This window comes from Liolophura sinensis, chromosome 7 (assembly GCF_032854445.1).
Source record: "Liolophura sinensis isolate JHLJ2023 chromosome 7, CUHK_Ljap_v2, whole genome shotgun sequence".
Taxonomy (NCBI): Eukaryota; Metazoa; Mollusca; class Polyplacophora; order Chitonida; family Chitonidae; genus Liolophura; species Liolophura sinensis.
Window position 1 is genome coordinate 30718147 of NC_088301.1, and position 20719 is coordinate 30738865.

Sequence of the window (20719 nt, forward strand, 5' to 3'; positions counted from 1 at the left end):
TACATGCATATACATGTAACTGTTTAATACCTCCAAAATGCCTGGAGAATGTTTCTAGATATTGGTTAAATATCGGGCTTCGTAACGTGATGAGAAGCTTCTGGATACTGTATGGATGAGCAGTCAGCAGAGCTGCATGAACACGTCCCACATGTATTTATTTATTTATTTGATTGGTGTTTTGTGCCCTACTCAAGAGTATTTCACTTATATGACGGCGGCCAGCATTATGATGGGAGGAAGCTGGGCAGAGCCCAGGGGAAACCCACAACCATCCGCAGGTTGCTGGCAGTGCGTACGTCCGGAGGGGAAGCCAGCATGGGCTGGACTTGAACTCAAAGCGACCACATTGTTGAGAGACTCCTGGGTCATTACGCTGCGCTACCGCACTAACCAACTGAGCCATGGATGCCCCCATCCCACATGTATGATGTGAACAATAAGGGCCTGATGAGCATGTAATGAGACAGAATGTAAGGAAGTCTGAAACTGTAGGACCATGAGGTGTACGACACATAATCAGCATGGAGAGGTGAACCGGTACCTGATTCTGTTCACCATAAACCTCTCAACCTTTGTGCCAAGTGTTCATGAACAAGTGAAAAAACAAACATTGTCTGGGAAACATTTAGGAAGACATGCCACTTCTTTGTGTTCTGTTGTTTTATTGTGTCTACTGTCAGTTGAGCATTCTTTCATACAAGACTGTTGCATATTTTCAGAGTTTGGAGTTTTCCACTTGAGAGTCAAAATATAACTGTTTTGAATTTCCCAATATTAACATAGATGCATATGTACAAATTAAATAGCTTTATTTACATGTAATGAAACTTTTAAAAGAAACTGATAAAACATGGTACACTTCAGAATTCTGTTTCTTTGATTTCTTATGGCCAGATACCTGACTACCATAGTACTTGTGTACATTTGATATTAATGACATTCAGTAGCTTGGTATTTGGCATACATGGCTGATAAATATCATCATCTGAAGAAGCCAACAGTAGAATAGCCAAATGTATGCATGCATTGATAAAGTATCTGACGTAAAGTTTTAAAAATATACATTTGTCATGGGTTATGTTACATAACCAAGATATCGCAGTTTGAAAGGGAACAAAATCATGCACATTTAGAAAATTGAAAGCGCCATCTTGTCTTTTAACCAATCAGGTATGAGTTATTTCTAAAACAAAAGAACGCCGCTGGTATACGAGTGACATGACATCTTCTTTCCAGTTCCTCCAACATGGCGTACCCCATTGCCTCGTAAAAATTCCGAACTAAAACGTGATATATAAAGTTACCATGCGTGTTTAAACTAAATAACCACTAAGCCATTAAGGCCTGTTTCCACACCTCTCCACTACAAGGTTGTATTTTTTTGTTCTGTCTTTTCTTTTTAGGAAGGCAACGAGGGCCTACAACTTTCCTCTCAGGATGCATACTATGGTATCCTCTCTTCCCCAGCTGTTGTGGTTCACCCCCTTCATGGTTGCTCTGACCACCAAGGCCTCATGCGGACACTGCAGGAGGTCCAGCCTCGCTATGTCATCCTCTATGATGCTGACATGCAGTTTGTGAGACAGCTTGAGGTAAATTGTGCTTACATTTAGCATTTGTTGCCAGTCTCTCAGATTTGAGTATTGAAAGGTGATTGCTCCTGGCAAGAGAACTGGGGGCGCCACAGGCTTCAGAAACCTGTATAGAGGTGATATATGTGCAAGATTTGCTTCCGAAGTGAAGGAAGATTGGGTAATACTGCCACCCTGACATTTTAGATTGTTAATGTAAAATAAATTTCTGCACTGCTATTTTGCACTGCTATGTTGTACGTAGTTTAAACTACATGTATATCAGAATTTTGTCTGTTTTGGATAGACGTAAAAACTTTTTGCCCAGTGGTTACCAAGGGAACAAAATGCTATCTATCTATGCGTTGAAACAGACATTCGTATACCAGCCAACAACCAATAACCATGCCAATAATCGCAAGGTCAGTTCCCAAAATGATGTTTAACACAAACTAGCAAATGCTAAGAAAGTACGAAAATAGTCACGATGGTGAACAGCTAATCTGTTCTCTTCTTCAAGGTCGGAACCGGCCCGAATAGCACATTTGGTAGAGCATCCACTTCAGTCCATGATCCAGGGTTGATCCTAGGTCGAGTCACACCTAAGACCTTAAAAGATGAAGTTGTAACTTCCTCGCTTGGTGTTCAGCATGGAGGGGATAGTGCAATGACTGGCTGACCCGTATCAGTATAATGGCTCGGGCGGGCCGGCTTACTTGCCTTCGGTAAGACGTCTCAGTGTGGCAGCACTAGATAAAAGAGCCGTGGAAATCCATCCTGCAACAAGGAGGCACATTACACGCACTCTAAGGATTCCTTCGTCATCATATGACTGAAAATTTGTTAAGTACAACGTTAAACCTCAAGCACTCACTAGAGATGTATTCCAGTCCTTATGTGTATGCCGGTTCGACAACGCGACACAACTCGAGTTGTGTTCCAGTCCTTGCATGGATGCCAGTTGCACGATGTTAAACCCCAAGCACTCATAAATGAATTTGTATAATTAGATAGATGTAATAAGTACTGTCTTGTTCTATTTCAGCTGTTTAAGTGTACGAGGCCTGGCCTTCCACTGAGAGTGTATTTTGTTATGTACACAGGCTCCACAGAAGAACAGAGATATCTGACAACATTGAGAAAGGAAAAAGAAGCATTTGAGTACCTTATTAGGACAAAAGCTGTGAGTAATTATTAGTCTAAAATCAAACAGGTTCTCTTGTATGATACATGTACCACTGCATACAAATAAGTGCAAAAAAAGTTGTTAGCATGATGATTATTATTCAGATGTAAAAATTTGTGTTTGTTAAGATAAAAAACATAAATGAAGTACTGGTAAGTCAATACAATAATCAATAAATATGTTAATTGAAATACAGACAATGGTGATCCCAGAGGAAAGAGATGGTAAGGCAGGGGATGCCCCAAATTTGGCAAGGGACAGCACTCCTGCTAGTGAGACGGTCAGCTCTAGGAAAGGTGCTGTGGAGAAACCACAAGAACAGAGGGTAAAGGGTTATGAGAGTTCTGGAAATCTGCATAGCTACTCTGCAATAAGATGGTAAAACAGTCAGTTATTCAGGGTTATTCAAGTACTCAAGACTTTTAACCACAGAGTCCTGAAATTCCTGATAAGTAACCTAGTTAAAAGTTTTCAGGTCCTTGTTCTTGCAAATGTGTTTATTACGGGATAGTGGTTGATTTTTTTTATGTTGAACAAATATCATATTGTATTATGGTTTAAAGTGGATCTTTAAATAAACTTTAAATCAAAAGTAGTATTCATTGATCTCTGTATGAAGGTTGGAAAATGTGGGAAAAATATTTTCTTTCACAGAAGCCTTGAATTCACAGACATTTTAAAGAGATGGTTTGTTTTCCCATAACTACAGGTTATTGTGGACATGCGCGAGTTCCGCAGTGAGTTACCGTCCCTGATCCACCGTCGTGGGATAGAGATTGAGCCTGTTACACTGGAGGTACGTTAACATTCAATATTGTTTTGTCCACAAGGCACACACGATGTATCATATGACCGAAAAATTGTTCAGTACGATGTTAAACCCGAAGCACGCACTCACTCACACACGATGTATCGGCTCAGTCCAGTACACCACATATTGGGATTCAGCCTGCTGTTTTGATGAGGAGATTGTCTCTTGATACGTAAAGTTATAATATTACGCATTTGAAATAACACATCTAATGCATCACATAACACCTTGGACTTAAATGAAATGAGGGAATTTTCATGATGATACTTGGCAGATGTGTTGGGAACAAACTGTAGATGTGTTGGGAAATCTTCCTTTTTCAATTATCAACTGCATTGCTTGGCTAAGTGGGTGAATGTGTCAGATGTTGTTACATAATGCCCTGTTGTTTCTGCTTGCCCAGTCTAGTTTGCCTAGATTTATAGTCATGCTCCAGTAAGTCCATGTTGGAGCTATAGGTAGATGTGTTTAGTGAGGGAGCACTGAAAAACTGATCCATTTGGTAAACATTTCAGGCTGGAGATTACACCATCACACTGGATATATGCTTAGAATGATGTGTTTAGTGAGGTAGCGCCAAAAAACTGGTGTTGTGGAGTAATCATTTCAGGTGGGAGATTACATCATCACACCAGAGATGTGCATAGAGAACTTAGTATGATGTGTTTAGTGAGACAGCAGTGAAAATCTGGTAATTTGGAATAAATATTTGTAATCATTTCAGGTGGGAGATTACATCATCACACCAGAGATGTGCATAGAGAGCTTAGTATGATGTGTTTAGTGAGACAGCAGTGAAAATCTGGTAATTGGGAATAAATATTTATAATCGTTTCAGGTGGGAGATTACATCATCACACCAGAGATGTGCATAGAGAGCTTTGTATGATGTGTTTAGTGAGACAGCAGTGAAAATGTGGTAATTGGCAATAAATATTTGTAATCATTTCAGGTGGGAGATTACATCATCACACCAGAGATGTGCATAGAGAGCTTTGTATGATGTGTTTAGTGAGACAGCAGTGAAAATCTGGTAATTGGGAATAAATATTTATAATCGTTTCAGGTGGGAGATTACATCATCACACCAGAGATGTGCATAGAGAGCTTATTATGATGTGTTTAGTGAGACAGCAGTGAAAATGTGGTAATTTGGAATAAATATTTGTAATCATTTCAGGTGGGAGATTACATCATCACACCAGAGATGTGCATCGAGGGCTTAGTATGATGTGTTTAATGAGACAGCAGTGAAAATGTGGTAATTGGCAATAAATATTTATAATCATTTCAGGTGGGAGATTACATCATCACACCAGAGATGTGCATAGAGAGCTTTGTATGATGTGTTTAGTGAGACAGCAGTGAAAATCTGGTAATTTGGAATAAATAATTGTAATCATTTCAGGTGGGAGATTACATCATCACACCAGAGATGTGCATAGAGAGCTTAGTATGATGTGTTTAGTGAGACAGCAGTGAAAATCTGGTAATTGGGAATAAATATTTATAATCGTTTCAGGTGGGAGATTACATCATCACACCAGAGATGTGCATAGAGAGCTTTGTATGATGTGTTTAGTGAGACAGCAGTGAAAATGTGGTAATTGGCAATAAATATTTGTAATCATTTCAGGTGGGAGATTACATCATCACACCAGAGATGTGCATAGAGAGCTTTGTATGATGTGTTTAGTGAGACAGCAGTGAAAATCTGGTAATTGGGAATAAATATTTATAATCGTTTCAGGTGGGAGATTACATCATCACACCAGAGATGTGCATAGAGAGCTTATTATGATGTGTTTAGTGAGACAGCAGTGAAAATGTGGTAATTTGGAATAAATATTTGTAATCATTTCAGGTGGGAGATTACATCATCACACCAGAGATGTGCATCGAGGGCTTAGTATGATGTGTTTAATGAGACAGCAGTGAAAATGTGGTAATTGGCAATAAATATTTATAATCATTTCAGGTGGGAGATTACATCATCACACCAGAGATGTGCATAGAGAGCTTTGTATGATGTGTTTAGTGAGACAGCAGTGAAAATCTGGTAATTTGGAATAAATAATTGTAATCATTTCAGGTGGGAGATTACATCATCACACCAGAGATGTGCATAGAGAGCTTTGTATGATGTGTTTAGTGAGACAGCAGTGAAAATGTGGTAATTTGGAATAAATATTTATAATCATTTCAGGTGGGAGATTACATCATCACACCAGAGATGTGCATAGAGAGCTTTGTATGATGTGTTTAGTGAGACAGCAGTGAAAATGTGGTAATTGGCAATAAATATTTGTAATCATTTCAGGTGGGAGACTACATCATCACACCAGAGATGTGCATAGAGAGCTTTGTATGATGTGTTTAGTGAGACAGCAGTGAAAATGTGGTAATTGGCAATAAATATTTGTAATCATTTCAGGTGGGAGATTACATCATCACACCAGAGATGTGCATAGAGAGCTTTGTATGCTGTGTTTAGTGAGACAGCAGTGAAAATGTGGTAATTGGCAATAAATATTTGTAATCATTTCAGGTGGGAGATTACATCATCACACCAGAGATGTGCATAGAGAGCTTAGTATGCTGTGTTTAGTGAGACAGCAGTGAAAATGTGGTAATTTGGAATAAATATTTGTAATCATTTCAGGTGGGAGATTACATCATCACACCAGAGATGTGCATAGAGAGCTTTGTATGATGTGTTTAGTGAGACAGCAGTGAAAATCTGGTAATTTGGAATAAATAATTGTAATCATTTCAGGTGGGAGATTACATCATCACACCGGAGATGTGCATAGAGAGCTTAGTATGATGTGTTTAGTGAGACAGCAGTGAAAATGAGGTAATTTGGAATAAATAATTGTAATCATTTCAGGTGGGAGATTACATCATCACACCAGAGATGTGCATCAGGGGCTTAGTATGATGTGTTTAGTGAGACAGCAGTGAAAATGTGGTAATTTGGAAAAAATATTTATAATCATTTCAGGTGGGAGATTACATCATCACACCAGAGATGTGTACAGAGAGCTTTGTATGATGTGTTTAGTGAGACAGCAGTGAAAATGTGGTAATTTGGAATAAATAATTGTAATCATTTCAGGTGGGAGATTACATCATCACACCAGAGATGTGCATAGAGAGCTTTGTATGATGTGTTTAGTGAGACAGCAGTGAAAATGTGGTAATTTGGAATAAATAATTGTAATCCTTTCAGGTGGGAGATTACATCATCACTCCAGAGATGTGCATCGAGAGGAAGAGTGTAAGCGATCTGATAGGTTCACTCAATAATGGACGCTTGTACAACCAGTGTGTCTCCATGTGTCGCTACTACAGACGCCCCATCCTTCTCATCGAGTTTGACCCCACAAAGTCCTTCTCTCTGCAGGTCAGTTTCTGTTTTATAGCAGGAAATAAGTGCATAATTTTAGCAAAGATGAAAATGTATGGACACATTGTAAACTGTGGTATTTATAAGGATAGCCATGCTAGTCTCAGATATTTCTGTGTGTAAAAAAAACAAAGATGATGCAAGGGCATATATTGAATGTGTATGTGCGTGTAGGGTGAGGTGGGGAGGGGGAATATAGGGATTATCTTTGATACATCTAATAGACTGTGTGTCCCTTTGTCCATTTTTAACACAATTCTTCATACAGTTCTCAACAGATTTTAATGAAACATTCCAGGTGTATTGGGGGCAATGTTGTTCCATGAATTGTTTTCCAAGTTATTGGCTTTTGAAGGTAGACCTTGGACTTAAATGAAATGAGGGAATTTTCATGATGATACTTGGCAGATGTGTTGGGAACAAACTGTAGATGTGTTGTGAACAAAGTGTAGATGTGTTGTGAACAAATTGTAGATGTGTTGTGAACAAATTGTAGATGTGTTGTGAACAAACTGTAGAGGTGTTGTGAACAAACTGTAGATGTGCTGGGAACAGACTGTAGATGTGTCGGGAACAAACTGGTAGATGTGTTGTGAACAAGTTGATGTGTTGTGAACAAATTGTATAAGTGTTGTGAACAAACTGTAGGGGTGTTGTGAACAAACTGTAGATGTGTTGTGAACAAATTGTAGATGTGTTGTGAACAAACTGTAGATGTGTTGTGAACAAACTGTAGATATGTTGTGAACAAACTGTACATGTGTTGTGAACAAACTGTACATGTGTTCTGAAAAAATTGTAGATGTGTTGTGAACAAACTGTACATGTGTTGTGAACAACTGTACATGTGTTGTGAACAAACTGTAGATGTGTTGGGAACAAACCTTAGATGTGTTGGGAACAAACATGTTTTTCATGTTTAGCAATCCTGTATGCAATTGATGTAGTCCTAAACTATGACTGCGATGTATGTTGAGATGGAAAATCCTATATTTTTCTTGAACATCTCATTTCTCCATATAAGAAAGCCCATATGCTCATTTTTTTTTTATAATTTGAATCACAATTCTGCTTGTAATTGGTCAGGTTAGGACTGCACAGGCAGCTTACTCAATGAAATGGACGCTGTAGTTTTTCTGTTATTGCAACGAAAGAAAAAAAAAACAAATCTAGTTGTAAATGTTTTAAGGTTTTAAAGGTTCTACCATCAAAACTATGCGGAAAGTCTCCAAAGATGGCCACCAAAATAGGACAGGCTTAGCAATAACTTCATCTGACCAGCTACATGTAGATGCAAGGGTTCCAATTCTACATTAGTGAAACTTGATATATGTCAAGATAAATGAAATTCTTTGTCTGAATCTAGCCCTCATTCTCCGTAAATATGCAGCTTTGTGTTAGGAAGTGTGTCAGGCTCTAAAACTCCTTCAGTAAAATGTAAAATCCGTTTTAATGCTTAGTAATCACACATGGTTTCTCTGAAAACTTGTCCGTGGTTGTTGTTGTAGGGGAAGTATGATGTCTCTAGGGAAGTGTCAATACAGGATGTGACATCACGCCTCACCTTGATCACAATTCACTTTCCTAAACTGCGTATCCTCTGGTGTCCCAGTCCCTATGCTACAGCAGAGCTTATCCAGGAACTCAAGGTGATAATATGTGGGCTCTTACAATCTGGGATATAAAGGGTAAATAGGGATATAGAGGGGAAATAGGGATATAAAGAGGAATCAGGGATATAAAGGGGAAATAGGGATACTTTCCTGCTTTAGAAGCCCACAAACTATAGAAAACTATGTATGTTTATATAATTGAATAGCAATGTGGGATCTCCTTAATAGTGAATTTATTTGCTATTTTATTTTATTTATTTTAATTTGTTTATTTGATTGGTGTTTTACGCTGCACTCAAGAATATATATATATATATATGACATCACTCAGCATTATGGTAGGAGGAAACGGAGCAGAGCCTGTGGAAAACCCACGACCATCTGCAGGTTGCTGCCAGACCTTTCCATGTACCCTTAATAGTGAATAGAATAGAACTTCAGCCCTCTAGGCTAGCTTGACGTAAAAGTTGGTAAATCTCCAATCGATTTTTTTTGCTATTATTTTAGAACGGACGGTAGCCCCAAAATACCAGTCACAAAATATCAGTGTCGTATGTTCAGATGTTATCGTTCAAAATCTGTAATAAAGTTCTAAAAATTGATGATGCAACTTTTTTTTTCTTTTTTCCCAAAAATCTTCACTATAGCCTCTTTAATGTAGTTTACCTCAGACCTTTGTTGCAATCATGTTTTAATGTTCCCTGTGCAGATTGGACGGGATCAGCCTGATGGGGCGACAGCCATGACAGTGACGGCAGCTGAAGAGGAGTTAGAGTGGTCAGACAGATATAATCATGGCCCACAGGTGTGTACTCTCCTTACTACACTCTCACACAGTGTGCCAGTGGTCAGACAGATATAACCGCAGTCCACAGGTGTGCACCCTAGTGTACTACACAGTCCACAAGTGGTCAGAGAGATATAACCACAGCCCACAGGTGTGTACTCTCCTTACTACACTCTCACACAGTGTGCCAGTGGTCAGACAGATATAACCACAGTCCACAGGTGTGCACCCTAATGTACTACACAGTCCACAAGTGGTCAGAGAGATATAACCACAGCCCACAGGTGTGTACTCTCCTTACTACACTCTCACACAGTGTGCCAGTGGTCAGACAGATATAACCACAGTCCACAGGTGTGCACCCTAGTGTACTACACAGTCCACCAGTGGTCAGACAGATATAATCATGGCCCACAGGTGTGTACTCTCCTTACTACACTCTCACACAGTGTGCCAGTGGTCAGACAGATATAACCGCAGTCCACAGGTGTGCACCCTAGTGTACTACACAGTCCACAAGTGGTCAGAGAGATATAACCACAGCCCACAGGTGTGTACTCTCCTTACTACACTCTCACACAGTGTGCCAGTGGTCAGACAGATATAACCACAGTCCACAGGTGTGCACCCTAATGTACTACACAGTCCACAAGTGGTCAGAGAGATATAACCACAGCCCACAGGTGTGTACTCTCCTTACTACACTCTCACACAGTGTGCCAGTGGTCAGACAGATATAACCACAGTCCACAGGTGTGCACCCTAGTGTACTACACAGTCCACCAGTGGTCAGACAGATATAACCATGGCCCACAGGTGTGTACTCTCCTTACTACACTCTCACACAGTGTGCCAGTGGTCAGACAGATATAACCATGGCTCACAGGTGTGCATCCTCCTTACTACACTATCACACAGTGTGCCAGTGGTCAGACAGATATAACCACAGTCCACAGGTGTGCACCCTAATGTACTACACAGTCCACAAGTGGTCAGAGATATAACCATTGCCCACAGGTGTGTACCCTCCTTACTACACTCTCACACAGTCTGCCAGTGGTCAGACAGATAAAACCACAGTCCACAGGTGTGCACCCTCCTGTACTACACAGTCCACCAGTGGTCAGATAGATATAACCACGGCCCACAGGTGTGTACTCTCCTTACTACACTCTCACACAGTGTGCCAGTGGTCAGACAGATATAACCACAGTCCACAGGTGTGTACCCTCCTGTGCTTCACAGTCCACCAGTGGTCAGAAAGATATAACCATGGCCCACAGGTGTGTACCCTCCTTATTACACTCTCACACAGTGTACCAGTGGTCAGACAGATATAATCACGGCCTACAGGTGTGTACCCTCCTGTACCACATGCTCACACAGTGTGCCAGTGGTCAGACAGATATGATCATGGCCCACAGGTGTGTAGTCCCCTGTACTATACACTCACACAGTGTGCCAGTGGTCAGACAGATATAATCACGGCCTACAGGTGTGTACCCTCCTGTACCACATGCTCACACAGTGTGCCAGTGGTCAGACAGATATAACCACAGTCCACAGGTGTGCACCCTAATGTACTACACAGTCCACCAGTGGTCAGACAGATATAATCACGGCCCACAGGTGTGTACCCTCCTGTACCACATGCTCACACAGTGTGCCAGTGGTCAGACAGATATAATCATGGCCCACAGGTGTGCACCCTCCTGTACTATACACTCACACAGTGTGCCAGTGGTCAGACAGCTATAATCATGGCCCACAGGTGTGCACTCTCCTGTACTATACACTCACACAGTGTGCCAGTGGTCAGACTGATATAACCACAGCACACAGGTGTGCACTCTCCTGTACTATACACTCACACAGTGTGCCAGTGGTCAGACAGATATAATCATGGCCCACAGGACTGATGTGTACCTTTCTGTTCTACACACTCAAAATACAAAATTATATTCATGCATTTACTTTGTTGACAGGACATGCTTCTTAAAATGCCGGGCATTAACTCCAGAAATTATCGTCAGGTGATGAATAAGGTTGAGAGTATAGCAGAGTTGTCTTCCCTTAGTCAAGAATATCTGACGGAGTTACTGGGGAATTCTGGGAATGCTGAATCACTGTGGAAGTTCCTGCATCAACAAGGAGGCGTGATTGAAGAATCAACAAACCAGAAACCCTCATACAAGAAAAACTCAAAATCAAATTTCCATGGGAAAGGCAACAAGAGTTCCAGATAGTACAGTTGACTTACTGTGAATCTGTAATATCAGTGTTTAGATGCATTTGTACATTTCATAACAAATTTACAGTGGAGAAATCAGCAGGCTGTGAAGCTAATCAAGTGACAATTCATCATCAGATTTTTTGAAACCTATGAGATTACATTATGGTAACATTTATTTATTTATTTATTACGATGAATACATTTATGTTATTACCCTGTGTACAAAATTAATATTTAACAAGCACTTGTGACTATCAAAAGTACATGTATGTGTCTACCATAAATCCTCAACAAATGTGTCTACCATAAATCCTCAACAAATGTGTCTACCATAAATCCTCAATAAATGTGTCTACCATAAATCCTCAATAAATGTGTCTACCATAAATCCTCAATAAATGTGTCTACCATAAATCCTCAATAAATGTGTCTACCATAAATCCTCAGTAAATGTGTCTACCATAAATGCTCAATAAATGTAGGACATTCATAACAAATATATATGTGTTTGACCACTTTACTGGAATGATATTGTTGAATTTGCTTCCTTGAAGTTTTATTCTGTTCATTTTATTTGTGTGCATAGGTGCATGTACCATTAGGTACATGGTTACACAGTGGTAGGATACGCAAATATATAGTGTCAATGATCCTCATGATGTCCACCATGAGGATTATTGACACCATATATTTGTGTATCCTATCAAAAATTTATCCTGCAAAGACCCTTCAATTCAGTGCAGAAGGCCGACGTATAGGTGAATGGCTTCAATGTTGAGACCATTGTATTCACAACCCAAGGGAGATAACCTACTCAGCAGGCACATTTGTATTACTTGTGAAGTGATGTCTTGTCTTGCTTGTGAAGTGATGTCATGCCTTACTGGTGAACCGATGTCATGCCTTACTTGGGAAGCGATGTCATGCCTTACTTGTGAAGTGATGTCATTTCTCACATGCGAACTGATACCATGCCTTACATGTGAACTGATATCGTCATGTTTGGAAACTGATACATGCACGCCCACCGGTCATCCGGTTCAGACAAGCTGTCTGAGGGGCGCTGAGGGGTGAGCCTCCAGATATTACAGGAGAGGAAGACGCGATAGGAATATAGGATAGGGATGGGTATACACGGGAGCGTAAGACCCAACTCAAATCAACTTGATTGTTAATTGAATCGCTAAGGATTCAAACTTCGGACGACCAGTTGAGTCGAGTTGACTGGCGTCTTAAGCTCTCGTGTATGCCGAACTTCACAGTAGTTCAATACAACTGGCCATTATTCTTTTTATATTAGATCCACATGACTAGTGGAACTGGGTTCGGAGCAACTTGAACCAACAGAGAGCATACGATCATACGCTGGTTTCAAGCTCAGTATACACCGGATCTTATACATAAGATCCAACTCGACCCGACCTGTCGCGTGGGATCCTAAGCTCTGGTGCATATATGCGAAATGACAACGCGACACAACTAGAGTTGTATTCGAGTCCTTACGTGTATGCCGGTTCGACAACGCGACACAACTATAGATGTATTCGAGTCCTTACGTGTATGCCGGTTCGACAACGCGACACAACTAGAGGTGTATTCGAGTCCTTAGGTGTATGCCGGTTCGACAACGCGACACAACTAGAGTTGTATTCGAGTCCTTACGTGCATGCCGGTTCGACAATGCCACACAACTCAAGAGGTATTCGAGTCCTTAGGTGTATGCCGGTTCGACAGTGCCACACAACTCAAGAGGTATTCCAGTCCTTACGTGTATGCCGGTTCGACAACGCGACACAACTAGAGTTGTATTCGAGTCCTTACGTGTATGCCGGTTCGACAACGCGACACAACTATAGTTGTATTCCAGTGATTACGTGTATGCTATAATGTATTTCTTTTAGAGAGTCGCCTCATTTCAGCTATCGCCTCATTCAGTTACTCGCTACCAAAATTGCCTTTTGTCAGACACACGTAACAACACAAGCTCTACCTGTGGATATGTTGGAAGTTTATATTTTTGCAAGGAAATTAAAGTCAGAACACTTTTTCTAATTCATAAGGTTAAAGTTCATCAACTCGGTTTCGACTGCAAGAAGCCATAACCTTGCGTGACGTCAGAATTATTCGAAAACCAATGGCATGTTGGATATTGGGCGGAATTGAACATGTTTTGACGGAGGGCCACACTAGATACCGACTTAATTGTAAACACTGTTACTGACAATGCCATATTTGAAATTGTTTACACGTTTTAGCGTAATATAACCCAAGTAAATCAATTTTATTTTATCTCTTGTAGTATATGATCTCAGGGCAGTATAGATTTACAGATGGATGTTAAGAAATTAAAGCGATGTCGCCTATTCGCACAGTACTGTCGGCTGTGTTACTGTGTGGAGTTTGTTCTAACCACTTGTTTGTGCAGCCATTGTAAAACAAAATTTCTCTCCACGCCCATTGGCCAGCATGCACCTTGCTGTGGAATAATTCTGACGTCATTCGAGGCATTGAGTTCTTGGTGTCGAAACTAAGCTTACGGAGATTAACATTATGAATTAAAAAAGTATTCCAACTGCATTTTCTTTGTAATAATACGGACGTTCAACATATCACTGTGTAGAGCTTGTGTTGTTATGGGTAACTGACTAAAGGCAATTTTGGTAGCGAGTATGACTGATTTTATAGACAGCTGAATATAAGCGACCCGCTAAAAGAAATAGACTATAGTTCGACAACGCGAAACTACTAGAGCTGTATTTACCGGCCCCGATAGCACAATTGGTAGAGTGTCCCCTTCAGGAGCGGTAGATATCCATGGGTCGAGTCACACCTAAGACCTTAAAAGAGGAAACTGTAACTTCCTCGTTTGGCGTTCAGCATGAAGGGGATAGTAAATTAGAGTTGCATTCCAGCCCTTAGAGGTGTACCGGGTCGACAACGCGACACAACCAGAGTTGTATTCCTGTCCTTACGTGTATGCCGGTTCGACAACACCACACAATTCAGGTTGTATTCTCAGTCCTTACGTGGTTCCTTACTGGTTCGACAACGCGCCACAACTAACGCTGTATTCCAGTCCTTACAAATATGCCGGTTCGACAACGCGACACAACCAGAGTTGTATTCCAGTCCTTACGTGTATGCCGGTTCGACAACGCGACACAACTCAAGTGGTATTCCAGTCCTTACGTGTATGCCGGTTCGACAATGCCACACAACTCAAGTGGTATTCCAGTCCTTACGTGTATGCCGGTCCGACAATGCCACACAACTCAAGAGGTATTCGAGTCCTTACGTGTATGCCGGTTCGACAATGCCACACAACTCAAGAGGTATTCCAGTCCTTACGTGTATGCCGGTTCGACAATGCCACACAACTGAAGAGGTATTCCAGTCCTTACGTGTATGCCGGTTCGACAACGCGACACAACTAGAGTTGTATTAGATTCTTCACGTCTTTCAAATCGTCGTATAGCCGTCAGGGACATATGAGGCAGAGACGGTGCATGTATTCTGTATGAAAGGAGAAGTAATCATGTTAGGAGTTGTATTTTCTTTTTGCACTACGTATTCACAGAGCCCCAATCTCAACCTCAATCTCATAGTCTTCTAGAGTAGAGTTTGTGAGGTTGCAGCCATTCAAGCGAGATCATATTAATGAATGGCTATTTCGCTACGAGAGACTGCATGGTTGATAAGCCGTTCATGATGCTTCTGCGAATATAGGAATTTGCGTTCACACGCGGAACAGTTTGTTCTGACGGCTTAAATATCAGCAGGGACACATAAACGCCAGCAGACGAGCCAAGTATTGCTATTTGTCCAACCGTTATGGTGTAATTGCTACTGATAACGAATGTTTTGCTACCCGGCGGGCTAAGTTTCATGAATAGACATATATAGTACTTAATGATATCATGGGTAGTTTATCAGGATTACTAAGCACTGTACATGTATTCATGGGGTCAGAAACCTGGTCTGGCATTCCGCAAATAACTGATCTTGAAATTATCGCGATGTAACATTACCGATGTAACTTGCGGTACGTGGGAAGGTCTGCCTGCCAGCAGTCTGCTGATGGTCGTGGGTTTCCCTATAACTTTGCCCGGTTCCCCACCATAATGCTGCCGTCGTATAACTGAAATAACCTTGAGTACGGGGTAAAATACCAATCACATAAATATATATGCACGATCTTTCCTAACCATGCGTGGAGACTACAGCAACATGTTCAAGTAAAATAACATTGAACACGAAATAGTTCGCTAAGAAAGACATAGTCACATGCTGATATATATTCTTAATAGTATACGTTATAGGCACCAGTAAATGTTAAGAGTTTATCCACCGTGCGTGCAAATCCCAAATTTTAAATTAAATGAGACCCACATCGGATCAACATTGTCCTGCTATAAGCCATTGTTTTTTTTCATAGATTGCCATGATTACTAATGATCTTGCCATACGCAAATTTCAACCCTTGAGATTAACTCTTGGTAGGTGCATCTACCCAAGGTTACACATGCGCAGTTGAGGCAATTTGATCCGAACTGAAGAGTGAAGGAGCACTGACGGGCTAACACTGACACACAGTCATTTTAATTTGTTGATGGACTATAGAGTTATGCAGTGTTAAAAGACATCAGAATTTTATCTGTTTTGGATAGAACTGAAAACTTTTTTACCATTTTTACTCCCCCCCCAACCCCCCCTCCCCCCCACCCTTGGAGGTAACAAAATGCTGTGACTGCACTTCCAGCAACAACAGCTCAAAAATGGTGGTCATGCTAAGTTTTTTTTTTTTTGGCTATGTTGTAGAGAAAAGTGCAATTTGCATGTGGCGGTATGGCATTGTACCCCGCGAAAGCGAGGGGATATATATGTTTGAGGTTGAAGTTAACAAATTTACTTCATAAATAGTAAGGAAAATCAATGTCCCCTGTTACCTTAACTATAACCCCAGAAGGACTGACCACAGACTGTAAACCTGGTATGTACAGTTACTGTATGCTGAGTATATAGCAACATATAGTGATATATATATTCTATTCAAAGTAGCCCCAACACTTCGAATTTAAATACCGACATTGTAATGGTAGAAAATGGGCTGTGCCCGGTTTCCTCCCACCATAATGCTGGCCGCCGTCGTACAAGTGAACTATTCTTGAGTACGGCGTAAAACACCAATCAAATAAATAAATAAATAAATTTCCTTGTGAACAACATATTTTTTGTGAACAAGACTTATTTTTCATTGTGAAATGTAGATGTATGTAGCGGAATATTCTCTATATACATGGAGTTCTTGGAATACAGGGATATACCTAGCTAACACGACGGTTTGGGTGCATTAGTAGGCCCTAGCGGGCATTTATTGCACAACTAAAGCTTTCTGATATGTTTGGTGCAATGTTATAATGCAATGTACAAGCGTGGACATTTTTGTACACGAATTTCCTATATGCTCAATTTGATGACTACCGCTATGCACTCGACATATATATATATATATATATATATATATATATATATATATATATATATATATATATATATATATAGCATGACATTTATTGTGTTTTCAAGCAAATTCCGGTTTTGGGGGTGGATGTGGGCGCTAGAACGTTATTAAGAGAGGACATGGGGGAAGCTCGAGGCTGGGGGGAAATTCTTGGGCATTACAAGAGCTGGACTGTTCACTTTAAACTTGTGAAGGGAACAGTGAAATTGTGTCGGACATAACTCTACCATATGTGCATGTATGCCGATTTGTTTTGCCTCGTGAGCTATCTTGGCCAATTCGCTTGTTAACTGAGTCTTTATACCACAACAGTAGTTGGTACACGTACACTGTTTAGAACTGACTGCTGGATAGCAGTGGTTTGTGTCAGTTACCGATAACGAGAGGCTTGCCATTTAGCTCCGGTTACTCTATCGCCTGGCTCTGAGCGTATAGTTGGCCTCATTGGGCCACTTGCCGCTACACCGCTGTTGATGAGAGAAGCACAAGAGGCTGTAGCACTTTCCATGCACTACCCGTGGAGCTTACATAAAATATCCTAGGATTATTGCATCTAGGTAAACTATTTGCAAGGGTTTCCACATCCGCATTCGCTGGGTCATCGGGTATAACTTAATATGTGCTAGTATCAAGTCGACTGCACAGTGAGGTGCTACTGGATTTAAGCTGAGTACTGATCATTTACCGAGTTCGCCCACAGAGTTGGAAAGTGCTACCAAAGTCGTGCCAAATACTCGACAATCGTCATCACCTGATATCCTTCACGCTACTTCTTAAGTGGATTCTAATAGAGCACCCCTCATTGAATGGTAGCCGGTGGGTGTGTCAACAGCTTCCGTACGGCGTACACGCGGCTAATATAACTGCAGCTAACTGCCACTAGCTAATCGCGTCAAGAAGGAAGACGTACTTGTTTCTTTAACTGTGCTGCATACAGGAGGACGGGATACTGAATCCTGAATCTCATACAATGGTATTAATGGCTGGAGGATTCGAGATGTGATCTGGTCCTGGGATCTTTTTCGTTGCATTGGTAGTACCGTGATATTTATTAGGTTATAGACATGTACTAGACAAGCAGCAGTATAATTTTCCAAGAGTTTCCAAACGTCTTGGTTCATTATTTTGGTTGGATACACCTTGATAGATTCATATGATTTCGACGTCGAATGACATCAACACCGAGGACTTTAAACTTTTGTCAGCGTGCAGGGCACAGGTTTTTTTTATCATCCGGATAAAAGATCTAATACAAAGAATTGTAACAATAATAACATAGCTTAAATAAACTCAATTAGTGCCCGTAAAGACCAGATCGGAACACCACAGCACTCTGTACATTTCTATACAAACCGCGTGGATCTGCAATGGTCGCTAACAGAGTCTAAATCTGATTCTGAAAGGATGATGTCATTGTGACTGCCACATGATTTCTACAACCAAAACCCTGAAGGTTTCTGAGTTTGATCGTCACTCTGGACACATGGGGTTGTTGTACATGGTGGTTGTGTTATCTGTACAGCTTTTAACTATCACCTGCTATAACATCGATACGTCCCAGCCAGTAATCTACTCCGGGTCTAACGGTAGTTACTTCGGCTATTCCGTGGCGTTGCTCAACAATTCTCGAGGATCCTGGTAAGTAACATAACCATATGCATTCATTCATTCTCTTGCCTTTTTCTCTGTTCGAGGAACATAGCCTCCATTTACACATGGGGTGCTATATATCGTGTGAAGAAGTGTAGTCAGTATCGGAGAATGTTTACACTGACCCTGTATACCACACGTGCTCCAACGTAAACAAAGTAAACGTCAGTGCGTCTAGGCTTGACAGTGAACTTTCAGCCCTAGACTTTGTAGGTATGGTGGGGAGGGAACTGGATCTTCAGAATGAAACCAGGTGGATTAAAGTTATGACGTGTGTGAAGTGGATCTCAGGTCACAATTCAAGCTGTGTCGTGTGAAACAATACAGTTTGCATGTAGCTACGTGAGGGTAAAAACGACAACCTCTACATATGCTAGTAAAGGTTGTCCCCATAGCAGACTGTTGTTGTAGGTCTATCACGGTTATGAATGTGCTATATGTACGAAAGTGTAACTATCACCAATGCGGTCGCAGTGAGTTCAAGTCCAGCTCATGATGGTTTTCTCTCTCTCCGGTCGTACGTGGGATGGTCTGCCATGCAGTATATGTTGTAGTATATGGGTGCTGTATATGAATGTCTTGCATAGGCCTACATGTACACAAAAGTGTAACTCATCATCCATTTTATGTAGTTGTTGTAGTATTAGGGTGGTGTATATGAATGGCTTGCATAGGCCTACATGTACATAAAAATGTAACTCATTCTGCATTCTGTATAGTTGTTGTGTATATGAATGGCTTGCATAGGCCTACATGTACGTAAACATGCATGTCAATATGCAGTATGTATAGTTTCACATACTGTACGTCATTTAATAAGATATAGTCTTGTCTCTTTAACAGTGTTATCCAAATAAGGTCAGTTGTGACGTAGGCCTACAGGAATTTATCGTATTGGCTTGTACTATCTCGCTATCTATCTCATTGTATAATAGAGCTATATATAAAATTTATTATGTAATTTGATTCCTTTTAGTTATGCATGTGTGAAACCTATGTTTAGTCGTGTGATATACCTGAAGACAGCAGGATTTCCTGAAATATTCGCTACTATACTGCATGCCCATGCGAAGTGGCCCATCCAGTTCCGCGCCATTATACTTTGTTCCATCGACTTTGGCCCAAAATCAGAGTTTATTCCTTTAATGTGGGGATTTATCCTCAGGTGGGTGAAAGCGGAGCTTATTGATTAATTTTGACGTTCTTATCTTTTTGATAACACGTTTCCCATGTCAGCATTTATCTGATAACCCAGAAATGTAAACACATTGGCTATTTATCAGTTAATTTCCATCCCCGTTGAAAAATGTCACATTATAATAGCAGTAAATATTTACTATCGTCTTATCTGATTTAGATATATGGCATTAATTGCCTCACATAATAATCTAGCCTTTTCTGAGCTAGTCATAATGTAAGATAGTTTATGCATCTTTCTAAACACTTCATATTTTGTTTTGTTTAGGGTCTAACGTCGGTTTCAACATTTTTATTGTCATAATATCATGTTGATTCGTCGTATTTACATACAGTGCTGCCTCACTGAAAGGCTATGCCACAGCCGCACACATGCACCATGTCACAGCATACTATGACAGCCTTACTTTCGTAACACAACGGGACCGGTAGATCCAGGATCAATCCTGATCGAGTCACACCTAAGACATTAAAAGAGGAGGTTGTAACTTCCTCGCTTGGCGTTCAGCATCAAGAGCATAGTGCAACGATTGGTTGACCCCTATCAGTATAATGGCTCGGGCGGGGCGACTGACTTGCCTTCGGTAAGTCGTCTCAGTGAAGCAGCACTAGATAGAAGAGCGGTGGAAATCCGTCCTGCTACAGGAGGCACATTACACGTACATGCACCCTAAGGATTCCTTCGTCGTCATATGACTGAAAAATTGTTGAGTACGACGATAAACCCCAAGCACTCAC

General features: G+C 40.8%; 2 protein-coding genes across 2 annotated transcripts in view; both read left to right on the top strand.

Moving 5' to 3' along the window:
* LOC135470321 (DNA repair endonuclease XPF-like) overlaps positions 1–12131 on the top strand; it is a 29841-nt gene extending 17710 nt beyond the window's left edge. The window contains exons 16-23 of the mRNA XM_064749183.1: positions 1407–1595; positions 2620–2757; positions 2957–3085; positions 3470–3556; positions 6804–6977; positions 8489–8629; positions 9303–9398; positions 11366–12131. Coding sequence (XP_064605253.1) covers positions 1407–1595; positions 2620–2757; positions 2957–3085; positions 3470–3556; positions 6804–6977; positions 8489–8629; positions 9303–9398; positions 11366–11626 — 1215 coding nt within the window. The 3' untranslated portion in view covers positions 11627–12131. The remainder of the gene's footprint in view (positions 1–1406; positions 1596–2619; positions 2758–2956; positions 3086–3469; positions 3557–6803; positions 6978–8488; positions 8630–9302; positions 9399–11365) is intronic.
* Positions 12132–17651: 5520 nt separating this feature from the next.
* LOC135470016 (integrin alpha-9-like) overlaps positions 17652–20719 on the top strand; it is a 30400-nt gene continuing 27332 nt past the window's right edge. Inside the window, exon 1 of the mRNA XM_064748708.1 lies at positions 17652–18772. Coding sequence (XP_064604778.1) covers positions 18561–18772 — 212 coding nt within the window. The 5' untranslated portion in view covers positions 17652–18560. The remainder of the gene's footprint in view (positions 18773–20719) is intronic.